The following is a 23,986-nucleotide window of genomic DNA, read 5'->3' as shown; positions in this document are numbered from 1 at the left end:
TCACGAGAGTTATGAGAGTTACCCTGTCGAGGGTCACGAGAGTTACCCTCACGAGGGTCACGAGAGTAACCCTCATGAGGGTCACGAGAGTTACCCTCACGAGGGTCACGAGAGTTGCCCTCACAAGGGTTAGTAGGGTTACCCTCACGAGGGTCACGATGGTTATCCAGGTCACGTGACCCCCCCCCCGGGGCCACGTGACCTGGGAACACCCCCTCGAGGTCACGTGACCCCCCGCTCACGTCATCGTCACTGATGACGTCATCAGTGACGTTACTGATGACGTCACCGGCATCTGCATCGTCATCGTCATCATCAGTGACGTCACTGATGACGTCACCAGCATCCGCATCGTCATCGTCATCTGCAATGACATTATCAGTGACGTCCCTGATGGCGTCGCCAGCATCCGCATCGTCATCATCACTGATGACGTTATCGGCATCGTCGCGTGACCCCCCTACGTCACGTGACACCCACGTGACTCCCACAAGGTCACGTGACCCTCAAGGTCACGTGACCTGAGGTCGCTTGACCCCCCCCCCCCCGCCCAGTACCCTTCCCTCCTCCTCCTCAAGAGCTGCGTTCTAATTCGGCGTTACAGGGAGTTGTAAACGACTTTCATTTTTTCTTCTTCCCACTTGACTTCCCCCCCCGGGGGGGAAGTCATGGGGATCGTGACCACTAGGGGGCCGGACATGGGCCCGCGGGGCCAAGTGGGAAGAAGCCCCCCTCCCCCCCCCCTCCACTGCGGGGGGGGGGGGGCTTGAAGACGGGGATAATTATGGGCCGCCTATGAGGAAGTCATCGGGCTCTGACACGGGCGCGTTCTCAACGGCCACTGGAGCAGCGACGGGCATAGGGCAGGCCGCAAACGGACTCCGACAAGAGCTGCGCGGCGACGGCTGCGGGCCAAGAACGGCGTTAGTGGCGGCGGCGTGGCCCCCAAGAGAATAAATGAGGCCCCGGGCCTCGGGTTCGAGCAGGTCGGACTTGTCTCGCCAGAGCAGTTGAACCGCCGCCTCCACGTTGGCAGGGGGAGACAGCGTCTTCAGCTGCTCCCGGTTCATGCTTCCAGCCTCGCGTGTCTCCGATTGTACAAGGGCTACCCCACAGAGCCAGCCGCTTTTCTCAGACCCAGGGCGCGGACCAGAGTTGGTAGCGTATGCCCTCGGATGGGCGGCAGGGTGGTGTCGCCGCGCTGCCCTTCCTCTGGCCTCGGTTGTTGTTTGCGTTATCGAGAGACGAAGTGGCCTGCCCCATGATCTTCGGACGCCGTTCTCGTGTCCTCAGCGTGGCAGGGGGCCTGTTCCAAGCTGATCCACCCCCCCCCCCTCCCCACCCCGCCCGCGGACGGGACAGACCCGTTCCGCAGAAGATTCGCCACCGCTTCAGCAGACAGACCTTCTCCCGCTGGGCTCGGTTGGAAGGCTCCATTGATACCGACCGGCTCCACTGCTGCCACTCCCTCGTGGTGGCCGCATCCACGGTTTGGTGCCCTGTGAGTCGGATCACCGAAATCCAGGGTGGCCTCCTTGACTGACTGGGGAGGCCGTGGCGTCTATGCTCTTCCCTGGTGGGCTCTCCTTGTGGGGCCGTCCATGAGAGGCGCCACGTCGAGCTCCTCCCCAGCGGTCACTCCAGACCGAAATTCTTTGTGATTGAACACTGTTAAAGGCGTGCATAATTATTCCACTCTGCGCCACCCTCTCTTCCGAAGACCCGGGCTGTTGTCAATATCTTCACGAACCGGCTGACCACTGCGCCTTGTCCGCGTTCTGGGCCACGCGCGATAGGTCGCTGGAGCGTTACGCTCCCCATCACTTGGTCGCAAAGGGAATGGCCGTTTAAATAGGCGACGCAAACGCTTCCAGACTGCTCGTTTACACTGAGCTGAGTGAGTTCGTAGGTAAGACGCGACACTCGCGTGGTTACCTCGTAGGGCCCTTTCCGCTTTGGAGCCAGCGAGGCAGCGAAACCGCAAGCCGCGCTGCTCAGTAGGGGGGCTCTCCGTAAAACCCCGTCCCCGACATTGAATTCCAGGTGACGATGACTGTCACCGCCCCGCGCCACCTGCTCGATCCTAGCGGAATCGACATCTTGCGGTGGGACCAATGATATCGCGGATGGCAACCTCCCTCGCGTGGTGACTCAACACTGGCTGCATGAAGGCTTCCCGCCTCTCGGCTTTGCTTTCTGGAAAGCCGGGCCTCTACGAGTGTAGCGGAATACGCTCCCTCCCCTCAACTCCGGCCAGGTCGCGCCGCGACATCACTTATAAAATGTCTCCCTGCCACTGTCATGACCAGCCGGAGCGGAGTCGTGGAAGCACCCGATAAACCACTTCCCTAGCCTCCTGGCAGTCACAACCTTGAAGGGAAAGTCGTCTCTCTGACCCTTCGTCAATTGTTGGGATGACGCGAAGCAACAAAGCATCTTGGCCCAGCAGATACGAATCGCAATGCACATCAACTAGCCCGCCAGCGTTCCCGGTGTCAACTACTATTCCCGCAATATTTTGGACACCGGCTGACAAAAGCCCGTCTGCTCCCCGGGCCTCGACAAGCTCTTCTAGGCTCACCACTTCACACCAAGTCACGCTACCCTGCTCTCTCGTGCAGCGTCTTATAACTGTTACGATACCCGATATGGAAGTCCGCGATCTGTCCTGTTCACGCGTAGCCGGGCTCCAAGACGTCGGTTGGCGGAGGAAGTTATGTACGCATTGAAATTCTGTAGGAAATCGTAGATCAATCTTCCATTAGAGTATCCTGAATGCATCGACGTTGGGGTGTTCAATCGCGGTAGGGGCACAGACGTAGGCTCAGCATTCCAACACCCGCGAAAGCTCCTCGAACATAGCCGTCATGGCGCGCATGAGCTCACCGATACCTCTCGTATCCACCACCGGAGCTGGAGTTCCAGGCACCTACAGCGTTCGGGAACACATGACCCCACCCACCGGAACACACCCGGCGGCGTCCGACACTCGCTGAGCATCGCTAGGACAAATTGTTCCTTCTCGAGGCCACGCTCAACCCTGTATCGACGGGCAACGTCGGTTCTCAAAATATCGAGCGTTCAGCGAGTTAGGTGCGCCATTTATTCAAAATGGTCGAGGAACGCGTCTAGTGTGACCTCCAAGAAAAGACTGAAAGTGAGGACCAGCTCACCGGCCCCACGTCTGAGTGCCAGATAATGTAGTGTCCACTTTCGCCACTGCCCGATCAGGCCCCGCCTCGACCGTCCCGGAGGGGATCAAACGACGCAAGGTGCCAAAGATCTACTGTCTCACAGTTGGACGATCTGAAGGAAGCGCCTTGTCCTTTACCGTTCCGTCGCCGACCACCCGCGAGCTCGCTGCTCGAGCTCTGTCCCATGTCATCCTCTTTTCAATCGGCCTCCGCGGGCCCATGTCCATCCCCCTCGTGGCCGCGACTCCCCAGAAACTATAGAGGTGTAGCTATAGACAGTTCTGGTGTCAGAGCATCCAGACATTTTCCGAATATTAGAGCGGAGCTGTTAGGGGCTAGTTTCCACAGTTTCGTGTCCGTAGACAAATAAATCTCGACACAACCCTCTGGACAGTTACCGCCATCTATTAGCGACGGCTGCGCATCTGCTGCTCTTCCTTCTTCACCAGAGTAGAAAGGCTGAAGGTTTTTTTTTTTACTCTTTTCTTTTCGCTACACGCTACTTATTTTATTCATTCGCACCTCATTCAAACGCGAAAGTGTGTTTCTTACGTCTTTTTTTTTGTTCTGTTTTAGTGCGGCTAAAGCCTCAGAAACAATTTGACGTGGGGCGTTCACAAAGACATCACTTTCGCCTTATCCTGTTTCAGAAAATGTTTCCATCGGGCTCACATTGCTCCAAGCACTGAGGCTTTTCTTCGTTGAGGGGCACCGTTCACGAATACTTTCTTTTACTTCTATTTTGTTTCAGAAACAACAAAGTGTGTCTTTAACGCGCTCTTCAAAAACAAGCCATTAACAAATTTGCAAATATAGTACTTGCCACAACTGTGGCCGTCACTACCTTTCTACTAACTATTTAACACAGTATTGACGCCACAAGTAGAGAATGCGGCTGTTACAAGACGAGATAGTTGGGTTAATAATCATTACTAGCCATGAATGTCGAGCTAGTAATAAATACTACTGTTGTTGCGTAGCTATGTGGAATTATGAAAACATGGATTCTAGGAAGCGCAGATGAGCATGTTGTCATATCAACTGTCGCACAAAATTACACACAAATGTTTACTTTTTACTAGAGATTAATTTCTTGAAACATTCAAAATCAATTTCGAGGAATTACATTATTGACATAAAATAACATTCAGTAAGTAAAATCAGTTATTGCTGAGGTGATCATCGAGGAGATGCTTGAGGGGCAAGATGCATCCGTCAGCTAAACATCGGTTTTTCTGCACAAAAAAGAGATTGCCTATCTTGACACGTGCTGAAGCGATAGTGCGGTTTACTTCGTTGGGTTTTTTTCAATAAATGTTTAGTTGTGAGTTCAGCGCTTGTGTCGTTCGAACCTTCCATTCGTCCTTGTCTATATCTGCGCGCTGTTTATTTATATTTATACTTCGTCTCACCCTACGATGGACTAAAGGCCAAAGCCACGGGCCGCCAGGTCCAATCACGTTTCACGCTAAACTATGACGCGATTAACATTGATTAAGTTTGAACGAATAATGCTCCGAATTCAAAAACGCTGCGTCATGTTTATAGCGTCGGCACTCCAAAGGGCCAGCACGTCGTGGCTTTCTTTGCAGTGTAAAATTGTTGAGTCACTCATTGCTCAATTGGAAGCAATGGCCGCCTATTCCCATCAGTGATCCGAGACGCGAACCCCGATACGTGTATCGAAGCGAAATCCCACGCAATGTCTAAGTAGCTCGTGATTGGATCTGGCGATTCGTAGCTTCTGCCTTTAGTCCATCGTAGGGTGAGGCGAAGTATAGCAACTGTTACCAACATTTCCGTTACTAACTGCAGTTAATAAGGTGGTAGTAATGTTAAAAAAACCGGTATCCAAGCTGTGGTTTGTACGTACTATGACCTTTTTTCTAATAACGTAGGGCAATGTTGGAAATCCTGTAAAAAGTCTTCGTCTAGGCAGTGAACACAGAGTTTCCAGCCCACACCTTTTAACAAATATGTTGACGTTAATCGCCTGTCTCGAAAATGACTTTTTTTTTTGTCTAATGTGATTTGTTTTTGGGGAAAGCAGGAAACTGCCTAGTGATGTTCCGCGTTGTTAGTTTTAAGCGGCAATTTTGACATGCATGACGCATACAAATTAGTTGATGATTCTAAAGGCACCGGACTAAAGGACAGAAAGTAGCAGGAAAGAAGAATACAGGACGATATATGTTTTAATGTTCTCATTCTTGTTCATGGCGCTGGTAGCCTTTGTCAGTGACGAATTAATATTTCTTATAGCGGTACAATTTACAGTTGTATGTCCCCTTGGACTTATGTAGCTATAGTAAAAAGAGGCAGCACATATTTGGTTTCACTGAAAAGAAGAACAACAAATAATACAATACATTTTTGCCTAGTTTATCTTTCTCTCCTCTTACTCCCTCTCAATTCAACCGGAAAAGTAAACGTATACATCTCCAGAAAAAAACATTTCATGCTACGCCAATGCCAGCATATGCTGATGTTTCTGCGAATGACGAAACATTAAGTATTTTTTATGCAACAGGTTTATGCCTACTTGTCGATACCACTAGAGGAGAGTCACCATTAAGTCTGCATTACCATTTGATGTGGAGCATAGTACCAAATACCATTGACTACTAATACTGGAAACTGGAGCCAAAAATACATGGGGTTGTCTGGAGACACAGAAGTGCTGCCATCTATCGGTGTGGGATGGTAAACCATGAGCTCGAAATTAAAAGGATAACAGCCATTCACTACACTATTTTTTCTCTTCACACTATAAGGAATTGAGAATAAATGGCAAATCGGTGTGCCGATTTCAATTGAGCAAGACCTGATACACGATATTTCTAATAATGAGGCGCGCTTCACATTAGCAGTAGGCATTTAGACTATGTGGACCTATTGTATTACACCTGGCACAAATGACCTACTGGCAATTAGTCACTTTCTAGTAAGTTGACTAGTCAACTTGCTAGTGCTGTTTATGGACCACTCTAAAGGCTATGGCTGTTACTAGCTGTAGTGGCTGGCTCTTTGCGGTTAGAAATCAAGCACATCAATTCAGATATGTAATTGCTCTACGGGTCTTTATTTTAAGTTATACGAGATTCACTTCCAATGAGGCTGGAAATGCTACACGACGTAGTAATTACAGGCAGTAAATACTGCACTGGCTGTTTAACGAAGAGCCAGTATTTATAAGGAAGTAGAAACAGTGTCCGGTTCAGTGTTACCTGTTGTTTTGGGGGCCTGGTTAGCCTCTAATGACTGCAATGACTATTGGGTTGTACTCCTGAGTTATTTGGACGAGTATAAACTAGATTGCCTTGCAAGGGCTATTAATGGCTCTGGGCCAATATCCTAAGCTATTTCGGGGCATATAGACCGAGCAGCTGTTTATTAGGTTGTTCCCCTTGTAATAGACTTTAATGACCATTAGGGACCATTTCCTAATATTTGTAAGGCTATGTCTCATATTGAATCTGAATGACTATTATTTGATGTCTGGTTTTATTTCCTAATTATAAGACGGATTTTGGTTCCAAATAACTTTTAATGACGATCAATGACTATTTGTAACTATTTTGAGTTATTTGTTTGCGCGCGGACTGAGTTGACTTTCAATGGTTAATTTTGGCTTTCTGATCAAAATTTGACATGATAGATATGTAGTTCAAATGACTTCTAGTTACTTTTAATGACTATTAATGACTCGACATCGAGTGTGTTCTGCGTACTCCCTACACTCGATCCATGAGACCAAATATATAACCTCGACGTTTCAACAGTAAAGATAAAGCGTAGTAGAAAACAAAGCTGCTGAATAGTACAAGAAATGTGTCTTGTTATCTATAAAAAAACATTGCAAGCAAGCGAGCTAATAGGTAGTTTTTAAATACTATCAGCGAGGCAGAAAAAGGCATTTTACACAATCCCGCTTCAAGGCGAATACGGGTCTCTATATTTCACTGATGACCAATATTTATAACAAGTGATACCGCACGATGCCAGACAGTTTACAAATATTTCTAAATCTATTGGTTGGCAAAAAACCTACTTGATTTGTAATAAAAATGTGTCTTGTTGCGTATTACACATGTTACATTATGAAATAAAGGGTTAACTGGTCAGAACGCTTCGTCCGGAGAACGGATGTGCCGACGATTTGCGGTCGTGCCTCGACGCAAACGTTGTAACTTAAGGAAAGAGGGCTATGTGAACCAGCCTTAACCATGCTGTGAAAAAAAAGCTTCATCCTCCCGCTTAACAAGAAACAAATGCATATGCGCGCTAGAGTGGTAGATAAATAGACTTAGAGGACAGAACAAAACTTGTCGGCGAGGAGAGTCCCTTACTCATGTAGTGCATTTGTTCTCGAGGGCGAAACTGGAACCTTTGATCTTTTGTGTATTTTATTTTGTATTAGTTTAAACCGTTTACCTTCTTGGGCATTTTTGTCGTCTTCGTCTTAAGACCATGGCCGATCCTGAAGTATACGCAGTGTTTGCTCCGAACCTTTGCCATTGGACGGCAGGACCATGAAGCGGGCTCATTTCTCTCGTCTTTATCATCTAAGAAAAAGTGCCCTGGTATCGCCGACGGCACTTTTAAATCCACCCTCCATCTTTTTAAGCTGAACCCACTGCATTTTTGGTTCAGCTATTAACGGTGAATAAGAAACGCTATCTTCTGCATTCTTAGGAGGTACGCGAAAGATTTGTCAAGCTGACGATGAAACGTCACCTTGACGCACTCCACGAACTTCACCCCAAAATGAGTGCCCCATCGTCGATGACACGAGCGCTCGATATTCTGCGCGACACAATGGCCAAGATATACGAGTTGTGAAACTTCGCGTCGTCTGAGTAAAATTCTCTAATAGCTTCAGAAAATGCTCAACTTAAAGTCATCAAGCCGCTTCAGATTTAAACAGCTCTCTTGCGGTCAGTGATATCTGTCAAAGCGCTCGAGGTTAAGCAACTAAATATCGTCCAGAACGACGCTGATCAATCTAGTCGCTAACCCGACAAAAAATTCACACCATTCCTTTTTGTTTCTTTTTCAACATTGGAAGGATTTTGAGGGCTTTACTGGGAAGCTACAAATTGATAACTTGCAGCCTTCTCCTGTGGATTCTGAGCATCACTTTCCCGCTAAGCGTGATGTCTTGCCACTTCGTCTGGTTCGTTTGCTCATATCCGCTGGATGATGCGTAGCGGCCACTTGGACTCCAGGATACAAAATATTCACAGTCTAGAATGACCTTCAACGACGATCTAACAGACACCATAAGGAAGCTATTCTGGACGGAGAGAACCAGAGGAAAAGTGAAAGGATATAAGTTCTCGTAGCTTCGCCATGATCACATTTTTGCAAAACAAACGAAGGCTCACTTTTGAATTGAATAACTAATATTATTTTTTTTTAAATGATGTAGAATGTATGATCAATTTTTCACACTTCGCGAGCCTTTAGTAGTGGTCACAAAACTTTGAGTAAAGTAGGGTACATTATTTTTGTTTTGTTTAATGTTGGTACCAGATGTCTGCGCAAGCACACTACTATGCTGAGACCGGAGTCACAAACTGATTCGGGCGTGAAGGCCAGATAGCCCACACCCCGAAATGTCGAGGGACAACGAAGGGCAGAGTGGGGGAGGGGGGGGGGGGGAGTAGGATGTTTTAGAAAAAGAAAACACAAAAAAGCAGCACTTTGTGTGTTGCAAAGTAGCCAAGTCTTTCAGCGGCACATTTGTGATTTCCTATAGGAGTGACCTCATGGCCTGTGCTTTTCGCAAACTCTCCGTTTTAGCGATCATATCATTAACTTTGATTTCATTCTTTGAGTACTTTTGGTCCTTCCCTGATGTGATAACAAATTTTGAATGACACCTCTCCGCTCACATGCTTGCAGTTTTAAAGAGAATAAGAAAGTAAGCACACTGTCGCTACCATGTCGCTCAGTTCACTTGGGAAATATTCAAATTCAGCATATATCTTAACTGCTGACCGAGGCACCCAGCCGATCTGGGACGCTCTCTCCGACGATCTAAATTATGGCATTGAAAATAACCTTAGTGATTATGCCTGCTTTTCTGACGTTCAAAAGCATTTGATACGGTTAGCCACTCAATTTTACTCAACAAAGTTTTAGATGTAAGTATCCGTGGTCTTTTTTATTTTTCACTGTTAAATAATGTCTTTTTCTGAGCGCTTACAGATGGTTTCGGTGAACGGCGCGCATAGCTACAAAATGTTTTTCTTTTTTTTTTGAGATCTGGTGTCTTCCAAGGGTGGGCACTTTTACCACTGTTGATCGATATCTATGTCAACAATACGTTTACTGCAATTTCGAGCTGTATTTGTACCAGTGCGTTAATGACACACTGTTTTTGACACGTCATTGGGAAGCACATAAAATATATATTGAAATAAATTGAATTTTTATATTTAACATCGATAGAAACGGTCTAATGCTCGTAGAATCAACTCATAAACCGGTTTGCTCGTAGTTCCATTGATATAAATATCTCTAAACCCATATCTATGACGGTGCATTGTGTAACTGTGATACACCCCTTATTCAGGTACAGTAAAATACCTCGAAATACTATTTGATTCAGATCTGTCATGAAACTCTCATCTCACGAAAACATGTTCTAAGCTGATAAGTGTTTCTTGCCTACTACATTTTATGCCTCGGTATTCGCAATCGTATTGGTTAATATTTAGGTTACAGCGATTAGATCTATCTCGAAACTATTTTGGCCAATGCTGGAGCTCATGACGAAATGAACCGACAGCATCTTAAAATAAATTTGAAGGAATGTATGTTACCGCTTTACACCGTTCACTTTAAATTTCTTGAAAACTCCATCAATCCCTATATTTCTATTTTTCTATCGTGACACAGTATTACTCAATCACAATTGAAAGGATGACTTTAAATATCTTCGCCTGACACCACAGAACTTTCGTAACGTTTCAAGTATCTCGTTCGAAGTTGCTACACACGTTATGATAAGAACATAAGCCTATTTATGTTCCAGATATGTCCATATCTTTACACCGATTCTTTTCACACATAGCTACCAAAATGATGCTTGAAAATCCCTACACCATATGTGTTTAAAGGACCAAGATACGTAAACGTTGTTTTGATTACATTTCGGAAATTAGAGACTTTAGAAAATGAGAGGCCGAGGATAAACGTCACTCTGAACAACAACTACGTCTACGTCATGCTACCCACCACATTCAACCTCGGTCAACCTCATCGCTGTGCTGCATGGGGGTCCAAATGTTGGCGGTCTGGTGGCAAACGAATGCGCAAGCACACACACCGAATGCAATACCGGCAGAAACAGCTGTAATGCATGTAGAAACATTACTCGAAAAGATTTTGGACTGCAGGTTGTGGAGAGTCAAGAACAGACAACCGTTTCGCTGGTGTCCACACCCGTTCTAACCCGCGCTCGTCCTGAGCGCGCGCTAGCTTGACCCGCTTCACGAGCCATCTTTATTCTCGTCCTTTTCGATCCCCACAGCATTCTCCCTCTGCGGGGGGGGGGGGGGGGGGGGGTCGTCAGGTGGTTTTCGTTGGTCCCATCCCAGAGCAGACGCCACGATTGTGGAGTTTTTGGCAGGATGCATAGTGATGCCGTGAGTCTAGTCACTGCGCAGCCTCCGTCGACAATAGAGTTGCGTTGGGAGCTGTGCCTTGGCAAGGTGATGCCGGGTGGCCAGGACAGACGTGCTTTCTTGGCCACGACTCGTCGGTGGGGGGCGGTTGGTGAGGTCGCTGTGATAGGTGGTGGCCTCCCCAAGAGATGGCTTCTAAGTGGCGAAAGATGGCTTGTATGTGGACGTAGCGGAACGGTTTGAGTATTCTTTTGCTTGTGAGGGTATAGAGTTTGATGTGGTGGTTACATTTCATCGTTGCTAAGTCTGACGTTCGCCAATTCTGGTGGCAAGGTTAGTGTTGGGCGCAGGCGTTCGGGGCAGGCACGGCCAACAATAAGGAGGGCGGCCTCGATGTCGGCAGGTGTGAGGGCCCGAGATCCAGTTCGCGCCAGCGCCCGCTGGCGGTGTTCTCGGTCGTGGTGAAGTGCTACTTGATGATGTTGTTCGCATGAAATGAATGGGACGCGGCAAAGTTCGCAGATGTCGGCGTATTCTTCGTCGTCGTAGGCGGCGGGCAGATCTGCAGCACAGCGCTCCGTCAGTGTCCGGAGCCGGAAGGGATAGGGAACGTCCTCTGGTGCAGTCCCTTGTGGGACTTGAGGTTGGTGTTCCCAGGCCATCCGGGACGCGAATGTGACCCTTCGCCCGGCCTCCATCACGCACCAGGTGGCAGCCTCGGCAGTGCGTGGCGGTTGCTGACAGCGATTATGTCGCCTGGCGCGGCGCGAGTGGCCCCGTGGGTTGAATTGGGGGCGTAGGGGGGATCGGGAGCGGCTCCGAGATCGCCTGAATGACTGGGCGTTGCTGCGTCGAGGTGGCATGCCTGGATAGAAAATAACCATGAGCAACAATCTTTCGTGTGGCAAAAATTGACAGGGGACTGTGTTCCTTAGGACATCCCTAAAGGGTGGCATGTCTAGAAACAAACGGCTTCAGATCACAAATGTTAACGGGTCCAGTTAACGACCCATTTTTGACATGTCGTAACCTATACACCAAACGTGATACCCGTGAAACAACTTCCAAGGGACCTTCCCAACGCAAAGCTAGTGATGCCGCGAACCCCTTTGCTGCATTACTAAGCGGGTGCACGCGCCGGAGAACGCAGTCTTCTATTGAAAATTCTAGGGGTCTCCTGCCTTTGTCATATTGGTTCCTCTGATCGAGCTGCGCTAACTCAATATTTTGTCGAGCTACTCGCACAGCGTCGGTGATTTTATCACGAAGTTGTTCAGCGAATCTCGCGTACGAAGTGTTGGGCCCCCTATTATCGTCAGAAAAGCTGTTCTCGAGGGGAAATCGCAGCTCGCGTCCGAAGTTTATTTGGGAAGGTGTGAACCCTGTCGTACGGTTCTCCGTAGTTCGAGTGGCGAAAGCCATTTCCGGGATGTAATTGTCCCAGTCTTTGTGTCTCTGGGTGTATACCACTAGCATTGCTTTGAGGTTTCGGTTGACTCTCTCGGCTATGTTGGCTTGAGGGTGGTAAGGAGTGGTGCACTTGTGCTGGATGCCCAGTGTTGTGCAACAGTCCTCAAAAACCTTACTTGTGAAGTAGGATGCGTGGTCGGAAATTAATTGGGAACAGAACCCGAAGCGGGTGAAGGTGTCCCTCAATTTGTCCCAACTCGTCCTGCAACTCAGTTGGCGGAGAGGGTGAAGCTCCACCCACTTTGAGAAGTGGTCGGTGACTACCAGAAGATACCTGTTTCCTTTGGGGCTGCGTGGAAAGGGACCCATTATGTCAGATGAAACAAACTCCCATGGAAAACGACTTTCCACTGACTGCATCAAACCAGGTGGTTTACCTCCCCTCGGTTTGGCTTGTTGGCAACGTAGGCAACTGCGTGTGTAGCGGAGAACATTCTGGAGCATCCTCGCCCAAGTGGCAGCGCCACACAGTTTCTGGTAGGTATTCTGACAGTCACTGTTCTTGAGTCTCCACAATGGCCCCACGTTGGGCGCCAATGTGGAGACTCAAGAACAGACAACCGTTTTGCTGGTGTCCACACCCGTTCTAACTTGCTAGCTTGACCCGCTTCACGAGCTATCTTTATTCTCGTCCTTTTCAATCCCCACAAGGTTTACATTACCTGATGTCACTTGGTGTTTCCTTGGTGACTCTGTCACCAGTGCTGCACTGGCTCTGTATAATAAGCTCCTGCAAATTCGACGAACCGGCTTTGTGGCATCTTTCAATTCACACTGAAAAAATATTAAAATTATTCTTTAATAATAATAATATTATTATTATTATTACCATCATAATCATCACCCTATTTTGGCTTTGCGTACATTGAAGTAACGCAGAAAACATTAACTGTGTGAAGCAGCGTAAAAGACAAGCTTGACTAAATTTCAGTTGATCTTCGATTTGCCGTGTTGCTCTTTAGATAAAAATGGTTTACAGCGATAACTGTATTGCCCCTTTCCAGCGAATATCGGCGGTGTCTGCACGCAAATAACTTACGCAATCAGGGGGCGCGCGACGCCCCACCAGAAAGTCAGAAAAGTGCTCTTTTTTTTATGACACCTTTGAAAACCACAATTTGCTTTGATCTTTATGACTTCCAAGAAGCGTATTAGCTGCTCCAATTGAAGTTTACGTTCAAATGATTCGGGATACGCAACCTATTATGCGTGCCGAAATATTTGACGAACAAACGGAACTCGTGTATTGTCGACATGATACATGCCGTGCTTTAGACTGAAGGCAAGTTTGGCCCATGACACACTCTGCAATAAGTTCGTAATATTCCCCGCCGCGATTCCGGGGACTTGACATGTAGTCCGGCATTTCATATCCATGAGAGCCGAACTAGAACTTGATCAGGCAGCCAGACTTGTTGATGAGTACTTGAGTGAACGAAGCACCTGCACGCTTAGCAGACACATCTATTTGAGGACAGCAGTCTCTATCGTTGATTAACAACCAAGAGCGAGAACTTTCTCTCCCCGGTCAAATGAGAGAAGCATTTGTACCTTCAACTTGTAAAAAAATAACAACAACTAAATATTAGGAAGGTTAACAGGAAAACACAGAAGAGTCTCCACGAAACCACTTTTAAACCCCCTTTCCTTGCCCCCTTCTGCACAAACTTTTATTTTTTATCTGTTCATTTTAACCCTAAAGGATGTTTCGGGCATTACATAAGGGGAACATGATACAAAGATTGGTACAACTGAACCATTCTTCGCGTACTGAGGTCAAGATGATTAAGATACCAGAATCATAATGTTTAGAGTGCCTTCATACACACGCGCGCCTTTGCTTGAGTGGTGACATCTCAGCCATTTTTCCGCTCAATTGTTCTTCATGCCTTTTGAAGCGCGCGCAATCCGGTGTCACTCAGCTCGAGCGCGTAGCTTTGGCTAATGCATAGACGCCATTTTACCGCCCAAGTCATGCACCGAGTGCGCGAGAGCGTCACGCGCTGGCACATTCAGTGCAACAATGGATGTCTTCACCCTGAGACAGACAGACATGCAGGCACCCTAATAATGTTTATAAATGACTCCACCTGGCGGAAAACTGGTTTTAGGGATTTTGAGGACGAAACAATGCGCGCATTTGGAAGGAGATGAAAGAAACGCTTTTGAATGAGCTTCGGAGATAGAGTTAAGCCACAATAGGCAGACATGAAGATTTGGGGAAGCCCAGTCTAGGCCACTGGAGCTCATTAAAGCCAACAGGATCTAGCTGCTTTGGCTGAGGGAGTGTCTGTGCTCGTAATGAAAGCGTGTTCCCGCATTTTCATACCCCTGAACCTGCCATTTTTGTAAATGATTCATTGTGATCCTACATAGCCTTGGCGTCACATTTCTCCGCTGACGGAACCACCCTAGCTCCAGACAAAAGGTGGCGTCTGGGTGTAAAATCCAGATGACGTCACCAGCACGCCAGCACCATGCTAACTCCGAGCCTAACTGCTATTGAAAAACAGCTTAAAAAAGAAGGAAGTAAACACGAGGACAGAAGAAGCGGGCGTACTCTGGGCTATCCATTTGGCCTTTTGTTTGCATTTGGAGGTTGTGTTTTGCTCCAGCCTTGTTTCCTGTTCTGTGTTCGGTCTTTTGGCTCCACGATTTCAATCACTTCAGCTTTGCACTGCAATCTGCCGGTCCCCTGTTTCGTAGATTGTCACGGCGAATTTTTTCTCCAAGTTTGCATAATGTATTTGAGGCACTGAGTACATTATAGCAAGAAATGAAATTAAGGTAGAGCAGCAAATATTCTAGACGACATGTATTTGCAAGATATCAAAATACTACCAAAAGTATTTGAAATACAGTACCTTGAGCAGAGTATTTAAGATAGGCACTTGCTAGAAGGTTCTTCGGCGCGTCTACAGAAAAGGTGTGGTCACGTGCGGCGCTAAATAAGTTTTGTGGACTTAGGGAAACAAATTTAGCTCTTTTAACAAGACCTGCTTTAAGTAAAAATGATGAGTAAATACAAGGACCACCGTCCACGTTTGCCATTCGTACGAGACCGTCTTCTCCGTTTCGACTTCTCGGTTGCGGCTTCGTACTGGTTTTGCCTTGGCTTCGTAGTCACCTTGCACCCGTCTCGCCATGCTGTTTAGGGATTCCGAAACTGAAGCTATTCATTTTTTTACAACTTTTTACACCCCCCCCTCCCCCTACACACACAACGACACATGGTCAGATCACGCAAAATTGTCTCTCAGTCTGAGGTGCGGGGTTGGCCAATGCGCCCGCCAAGTGACGTACGGTACTTTATCTGTTCGCATTTAGGATCCATACTATACCCCTAGTCGCGGTCGCGGACTTTAACGCAAACGTCTTTAACGCCGGGCGTTGTTAACGTCTTCAGCCGCCGGCAGTTTCAATCTCACCTTGTCACTGACATCAACGAACTAAAAAAAATGCGCATCGATCTCGTCTTGGCAAGGGGGTGCGATAGTGCGAGATTACACTTACATTCTGGCATTGCACACGAATCACAAGGCCGTCCTCGCAATCGCCGAATAATACAATACCACAAAACATTCTGTCCAAACAATCAAGTAAACAAAAGCAGGTTCTATAAAAGCATTTCAACAAAAAAATACATCTCACTCTCATGCTCTCGCCAGAAGCATAACTCATAAACGAATTTGCAGAAATTCACACATTTGCTCAAATACATCTACCACTACTCTACCACAGCAAAGCTCCCAGAGCAAATATTCCAAAACCATATTGACAAAACAATCTCTAAAGCACACCTGTCAACAACGCAACAGCTGCCTTTGTGAACTGAAGCAAACTGCGTGGTCGTTATTGTTTTGTTTTGTTTGCGGTTCTTGGGCCATGCCAGCTTGGTCAGCGTCTTCATAGATTAAGAGCACTGCGCCCCATTAAACAGTATCCACGCCCTTGTTCATCGCTTATTTTGTCGTGACACTGGCAAGCCAAGACCATTGGGCACCGGTAGCACGACGCAATCCTTGCCTCGTGCTACCGGTGCCCAACATGAAGGCATTGTCGTACAGGCTAGAAGCGCGTTCGCTCATAGACCTTGAGGAGAAAAGGTAGAAAATCATCCTTCCCTCTCCTCCGTATTGTGTGAAGTAAACCAGGTGCCTTTACCGCCTAGCGATGACGCCAACAAAGCCGTCCCGTTGGATCAAAAATGAGCCTCGTTACCTGTATACCCACGACTAGAACTGATACCGGAATGTTGTGGAGCAGGCGATGAACTGTGCATCCTCAACAGCGAAGGTACTTGAAGCGGGCGCATTACGTACCGGGATCTAAGGATGTAACTGACTATTGTTCCGCGGTTTCTGCGGACTTTTGTTTTCCCCTGCAAATTTCATTAGGCCGAAGTTGATGCCTTTGAAATTAAAGTTCCAATTGGCGTGGTCAAATCGGTTTTATTGCAAAGAAGATGCAGGTCACCTCTGAGGACCCGTTGAGACGTTCGCGTCTGATCGCGTTCCAGATTGGCGTACACTCTCAACAAAAGGGTAGTCGTAGAGTACTACATTTGGGGTAGTCAGAAGTCGTCACAGATATCTCTACCCCTCCCCCCCCCCCCCTTAGTAATACTAACGACCCCATGGGTAGTCACGCGGCATGCAATTAACAGGTAGTCACAGTGCACACCCCCAAAAGCAACATGGCGGCTGGCAAGCGACAGTGGAGCAATACGAGTAAGGCCTAGCGAGCTGGACAGCTTTTTGCTAAAATACGATTCTCAAGTGCGTACGCCCGTTCGCTGCCTTCCGTGCGCACTAAAGCACTCCAAAACGTGCCTCGAAGCACCGGCACCGCACCTATTACGAGTGGGGGCGGCGATGTGAGGGGGGCATTCGAGGGGGTTTGTCCGCGACTGCTTTCGGCGCGGCCGGCTGCATTTACTTCGCGGTCAGAAAACATTCAAAGAAGGAATCGTATAGCGACTAACGAAATTACGTCTTTATTGAAAAGAGAATCTGCTTGCTGTGCTTGCCGCAAGTGATCCGGCGTTTTCGGTTGACAGCGGCGAGGCGCGGCATCACCGATTCAAGCGGCGTCGGTTTAGATCGTTCAAGGCTCCTGCTCACCTGTTAGCGTTCGTTATCCACTTTCAAGTCCCTGGTAATTCCCACCGCGTCTGTGCAAGCACTTTTCACCGCACGGAACACCCATTCAACTGGCTATGGGACTGATCCCACTGGGAACAAGGGGTGGTTCTCATTTGAACCCGTTCGCATTTCTAACTTCTCGTTTTTACCTTCTCATTTCAACCCAGCGCAAAACAACTTTCGCGTTTCTCCCTTTCTCATTTAAACCGTTCTCAAAACAAACTTTCGGGTTTTGACCCTTCTCAAAACGACTTTTCTCATTTTAGCCTTTCTCATATCAAATTTTCTCAAAACATGCTTTCTGGTTTTGACCATTGTCAGAAAGACTTTTCTCATTTTAAGCTGTCTTATTTCGAACGCAAATTAATCCAACATCATGATTTCGCAATCTTTCTGCGGTATTTATAGCGAATTCGGGTAATTAATTGCCTTCGAGTCCTTGCCTGTGGCACCGGCGACCAAAAACGCGCCAGCGGCGCATCACGTGACCCTCTCTACCCGAATGCAAAGCACAATAAACTGGCGTTTTTATTTGACTGGGTCGCGAGTGAGCTCTGTTAACTTCTTTTTCGATCATTCTATGGTACCATGAGCACGCTGCATACGCCAACAACATAAATTACGACTCTTTGAGATCTGTGTAAACAGAAGCGGCTTCACAAAACTTTTCAAAATATTGGCATTACCACAGTCCGTCCGACTGACAGAATATTAAAATATAAAATCAATGAAAGTGCAGATGTATATATCAGTGTGGTGCTGCCCGCACGCGCGTCAAATTTCAATAAACTTCGTTTGGATTTTCGATTAACTGTTGCCACGGAGGCTTGCCAGCGTCGCTTTCCATATTCTGTTTACTGTTAGTAGAGAGTTTCAGTAGACCGTTCCCATGACTCCGATAACGATACCCGACACTCCGCCACCGCCTCCCTTGCGCATGCATAGTATCGTTATCGGAGGTATAGGAACGATCTACTAAAACTCTCTAGTACCTTTTTTGAAATCCTCAGTCTTCTAATTGCACCCACCCTCCTTGAAATTGTAATGCGTGCTCAAGTTTCAAACTACATCACTATGCATACTTTTTTTTCAGCGGTGTAATAACTTGTTATTACAGTGTTGTAAAATAAAGTGATATATGATGCAGTCCGTGTCCCAGAGCCAACATACCTTGCTCAGGCTGGATAAATTCTTCCAAAAATGTTGACTTTCTTTGAAACATAAATTATCTTTCTCTTCGTTGTTTTTGCTAGTTTGTCTCAGAGCACAAAAGGGTGCCTGTCTCGATGGCTTCGTTTGCCACTCGAACCCGCTATTTGCCACCTCAGCGAGCATTGTTTCGTTTGGTTCCCTATCCCGATTCTGATGTGGCGATACCGGATACAGTCTGGCAGACAAGCTGCCCGACCTCTTGGAGCTCGGGAAAACTTCTGCTGGTAAATTGCCGGTACACGCCTGAGAAGCGCAACCCGAAAAGCTTGCACCCGCCAGCCTTTGACCACGCGAACGCTCTTGCCGAAGGTATGGGAAAACTTTTTTTCAGGGAAAATGACCACTCGAATTGGCCATTACAAGCACTAATACACGACTAGCACAATGATCCATTCGCTCCACACGACGACATCTTAACGACATACAGCGACAGAAGAGAAATGAAGTACCGAATCTGCGCTAGCACTTTTGAAACCACGTCACCATGTGACCACGTAGCTACGTCAACAGACTCGGGGTGGCACGCAGGCATAAGGAAAATTGTTTCATGTGCTATGCAAGAGATGGTGCCGCTTCGCTTCATTTTCAACCGTCATCCCCTCAACTGTTTTCCTTCTTTCTATACCTCACTACGGTGTTCAAATGACAACGGGTTCAAATGAGAAAGGGTCGAAACGCGAAAGGTTAAAACGCGAAGGGCGTTTTGCGAATGGGTCCAGACGAGAAGGGTTCAAATGAGAGTGGGTTCAAATGAGACGGGTATAAATAAGAAAGGGTCGAAACGCGGAAGGTTAAAACGAGAAGGGCGTTTTGCGAATGGGTTCAAACGAGGAGGGTTCAAATAAGAATGGGTTGTTTCGAGATATACCCGGGACAAGAGGCCGAGAACCAATCCTTTTTGGCTGCTCCGTGGAGCCCTGGAGCGCCTCCATGTTTTTCACTCAAATAAGTAAACACATAAACGCGCGACTCCTTGAATTGGGCGGCGACACGCGCCACCTAACGGACAGCGCTCAAACTAAGAAAGAAGAAACCAGCAGTCTTTGCTCTGAGCGCCTCGCCTGACCATGCGCGTACTACATATTCCACACCACACTTCACACATACGCGACATACAGACACCATACAATTTTATACATAACGCGGTCACAAGCAGCACAAGGTACAACATAAGATATTGACACTCTACATCCCTATATAAACGACTAGTCGACACCATTGCTTTATATACTGCTGTATTTTCCGTGACCGATAAGGATGGTGACCACTGTCATATTTTGCATAAATACAAAAAGACTGTGCAAGATTTATCTGTTTATGTTAGTTTCCACTACTGCACCTAGGAAAGCGCTCGTATCTCTAATGTAATCCATTGCAAAAGTGAACTACAGGTTATAAATCAAAATGAATAGTCGCTACACGTCACGTTTTGATCAGTTTCGTGCTCTCGCTTGCCTACACTCCAAAGATACAGAATCCTGTTTAATTAATTGTATTAATTATTGATACCGATTTCTGCAGTCACAACTTTCTCTTTTTTATATCCGAATGACTTCAGCGGCGGTTGAGTAAATGTTGAGTACACTGAGCGCGCGCAGGTGATTCTAGCGAAGCCCGTCCGCCGGTCCTCTCCGAAGCGTTGTTTCAGTTGTCTTCTTTTCGCTACAATTGTTTCTGCTCAAGCGCGTGTCTTTCAATTATGCGTTCTATGCGCTCGCGCTCGCGCCAAGAAGACAGTGCAGAATTGCCACTTTCGGGCCCGTGCCTTTACCTACAGCGAACGCGAAACACGTATGCTAAATTATCTGAAGCCTGGTTCAGACAGTTGCGTTTGACTGCGTTGCGACAGCGAGAAACCAGGACATCCCTGCTGCTTATATCGCGTGCCAAGACGATTCCTTGAATTGGATTCCACGCTTCATACGAAGCACAGATGTGCCGGTGAGTCGCTTTCGGTTCTCGACGCAACGCTGTCAAACGCATTCAAACGTAAGTGTCTGAACCGGCCTCAAGCATCAAAGAACGCCGAGAACATAGTTCTCTGCGCTGCACCTGCTGACTTCTCCAACAGTACTTTTTCCAAATATATATATATATACATATATATATATATATTTGGAAAATATGTATGCCAACGCCTTATTTTTGGAAATTTACTTGGAATTTTGTATATAGGTAAGGGGAACGCGTGCCGAAAGGCCTGAAATCCTAGTCCCCTTCAAAGTACTCCACCTTGGAGCACTTGTTCGAAGCATTTTTGTTTGAAGCATTTTTTATCGAGTATGCTCGATGAAATCTGCCAAATGAGCCAGTGAAGGCGAATCATAGATCCCAAGACAGAGAAACATTGGAATACACGGTCATGATCCCAGATATCTGTGTACGTTCGTCCTGTCCGGCCTCTGTCGTGGTGTTCAATGCTTAATACTTTACTGCACTTAAAAGCAAAAAAAAAAAACAAAAAAAAAAACAATGGGTATGACAGGCGTGCAAGTTCGGCGGAACCGAGGAGGCCATTTGCAACTGATCTGCACGCAGAACTGACCGATCACACCTTTAATGAGAGCACGCTCTTTACTGAACCGCACAATAAAAAACGACAAAAGTATCTCGTCCGGCGAACATTCCAGTCAACTCACGCCTGTGCGTAGCTTCCTGTGCTTTTTTAGAGATTAGGTTAAATTCCTCGAGCACGACGCTAGCTGCCAGCAGCGTCGTGCTCGAGGGTTTTACTGCCGTCGCGGGTTTTACCAGTACACGGTAAAACCCGCGACGGAACCAAAAAGGACAACCGAGATACTTTTTATCTGCCTCAGGTTTTAGTAGGTGCCTACCAAGGTTGCCTGTACTTTTTGGCATGTTTGTTTTCTGGCAGTTTATGCGAACTGAGCCACACGCTGGTTTCGACCGGTTCAAATTTGAATAAATGGTAACCAACGGCACAAAGAAAACAAGTTTCAAGTACTTTTTGAGATTTTTGAAGTGACTTTTACTATTGAACGACTGCATGCACTTGAATGTTCAATTCAAGAGTTTATAAAACGTGACTACCCCCTGCTTGTCACTTGCCAACAGGGTGGTAACGCTCAATGGCTCGAGCCCGGTGGGTAGTTAAGTAAGCCTGTAAAGTAGTTACAGCCGTAAAAACGCATGATGAATAGGGGGGGGGGGGGGGTGCTCACTTTTTCTTCGAGTGTAGTTGCCTTCTGCAAGTGCGTTTGCTGGCGGCGGGGCGACGCATGCCATTCCGAAACTCACTTCAACAATAGCTGCATTGAGAAACAAAAACCGGTCTTGTACCCGTTCGGCGAATGGAGATTGATTTTGCTCGTTAGAGAGCGGTGAGAACACTTGGGACCAGGTTATTCCGAGGTTTCAATGATACACGCTGAACAGATATCACGTAAGTATAGATGGCATCGTCCCACGCTGTCGCCGGGTGCTTCCATGTTTGCCGTGGACCTTGCATGCAATTGGTGAGCCATAAGTACCGAAGCGAGTTCTTATTAGTTCTTGACTGATGTCGGCTGCTTTTTAACGAAGAGTGGTTGTTTGGGCGAGTTGGTTTGACATCTTATACACTGTTGTGCGCAACAAAGACGAGGACAAAAGCAGAGAAGAGGACACAACAAGGCGCAACTTTCAACTGAATTTTATTGAAAACGTGTTCCGGTATATATATATAGTCTCAATCATCGTTACAATGACAACAAAAAAAAAGACAAAAGTAAAGGAAAAAAAAACAAAAAACATAATGACAGAGCATAACTGGGAAACAACACTATCTCGTTCTCAGGAAAAACAATTCCTTCTCCGATAATGCGATCGACGGCATAGCAACACACATGTCTCCTAAATAATCAATGTGCTCGGCTTCTATGATTTCGCGTGTTACCGCTGACTTGCATTTCCCAATTTTTACGCATTCATCCAACAGTGGGGTACAACCGCATGTCCTGCAATGCAAGTCAAGAAAGCCACCGTTCTTTTTTTGCACGTTGTTATTGTGCTCGCGAAGCCGATCATTTAGGCAGCGCCCAGTCTGCCCGACGTAGTGGCTGCCACAGGACAACGGAATGCGGTAAACCACGCCATCTGTACAGTCGACAAATTTCGTTCTGTGCTTCTTTTCACATCCGTGTTTGGCACGCACGCCAGGCTTTGATAGTTTGCACAGTTCCATGAGCTTATTGGGCGCAGTTTTTCCTGAGAACGAGATAGTGTTGTTTCCCAGTTATGCTCTGTCATCATGTTTTTTTTTTCCCCTTTACTTTTGTCTTTTTTTTGTTGTCATTGTAACGATGATTGAGACTATATATATATACCGGAACACGTTTTCAATAAAATTCAGTTGAAAGTTGCGCCTTGTTGTGTCCTCTTCTCTGCTTTTGTCCTCGTCTTTGTTGCGCACAAGATTGTATAAGATGCTTTTTAACGTAACTCTGTGTACATGTTTGGCCGCGCTCGCGGCGACGTTCTGCATCTCTTCCGCAAATGTACTCTCCCTCACTCAAGCGCTAGTGTGTGATCGAGTCTTAACCTCCAAAACCGTGCATGGTCAGATAAAATGGGTGACTGCACTTCCCTAAGAGATCGGATGAACGTCATTCATTTATGACGCGAACATCGTGAATATTTCAGGATATGAAGGCAATGCTACCCCGGCTTTGCACAGGGTTACGGATGACATCCTGGCCATGGCACGACCAAGCACGGAGGCTATTCTTCAATTCAACATTCTCCAACAGTTTACCGAGTGAGTGCAGACCATGGAAATCCATTTCGAGACTTGCTTCGAAGCAGTCGGTCTGTTCCGCTGCTTCGGCCGTCAAGTGACGATTCTTGCGTCGACGGCGCCTTTTTCTCAGCCAGGGAATCCGGTCCATCTTCAACCTGCAGCTGCCGGGAGAGCATGCCCACTGCGGGAATCCTCTTGAACCCAGCGGCTTCTCCTACGAGCCACAAGACTTCATGGACAACGGCGGTAAGGGAAGCGTCTGACCCGCCGGTTTTGGTGGTATACAGAATTGTAGATATGGCACACATTTCTTTAGGGGTTGTCGAAACAGTAATGATCGGAGACTGTCAATATTTGTCTATGATACCAGTTTCGATGAGGATGTCGCGAGCACCATGCAGCCTTGGATGCACCAACAGTCGATTGACTGTATCTTCCTCACTAGGTGTTTAGTACGCAGGAATAAGTCAGCAAAAGTTTCCTTAAGTAGTTCGCGCGTGGTGAATAGTCCACGCTGAAAGTGTAGATCGTGCAGTTTTCACTCCTTTCAAAATATAAGGTTTTGAGCACCCTGACAAATATCCAGTCAGTACT

General features: G+C 47.0%; 1 protein-coding gene across 1 annotated transcript in view; it reads left to right on the top strand.

Annotated features, from left to right (window-relative positions):
* LOC120843996 (protein tyrosine phosphatase domain-containing protein 1) overlaps positions 1-23,986 on the top strand; it is a 170,543-nt gene that overhangs the window by 85,746 nt on the left and 60,811 nt on the right. Inside the window, exons 3-4 of the mRNA XM_042287602.1 lie at positions 23,330-23,410; positions 23,523-23,638. Coding sequence (XP_042143536.1) covers positions 23,330-23,410; positions 23,523-23,638 — 197 coding nt within the window. The remainder of the gene's footprint in view (positions 1-23,329; positions 23,411-23,522; positions 23,639-23,986) is intronic.

This window comes from Ixodes scapularis, unplaced genomic scaffold, assembly GCF_016920785.2.
Source record: "Ixodes scapularis isolate PalLabHiFi unplaced genomic scaffold, ASM1692078v2 ptg000005l_1___fragment_3__unscaffolded, whole genome shotgun sequence".
In the NCBI taxonomy this organism is placed as follows: Eukaryota; Metazoa; Arthropoda; class Arachnida; order Ixodida; family Ixodidae; genus Ixodes; species Ixodes scapularis.
Note: the sequence above shows the minus strand (reverse complement) of the source record. Positions and strands in the feature narration are given on the sequence as shown.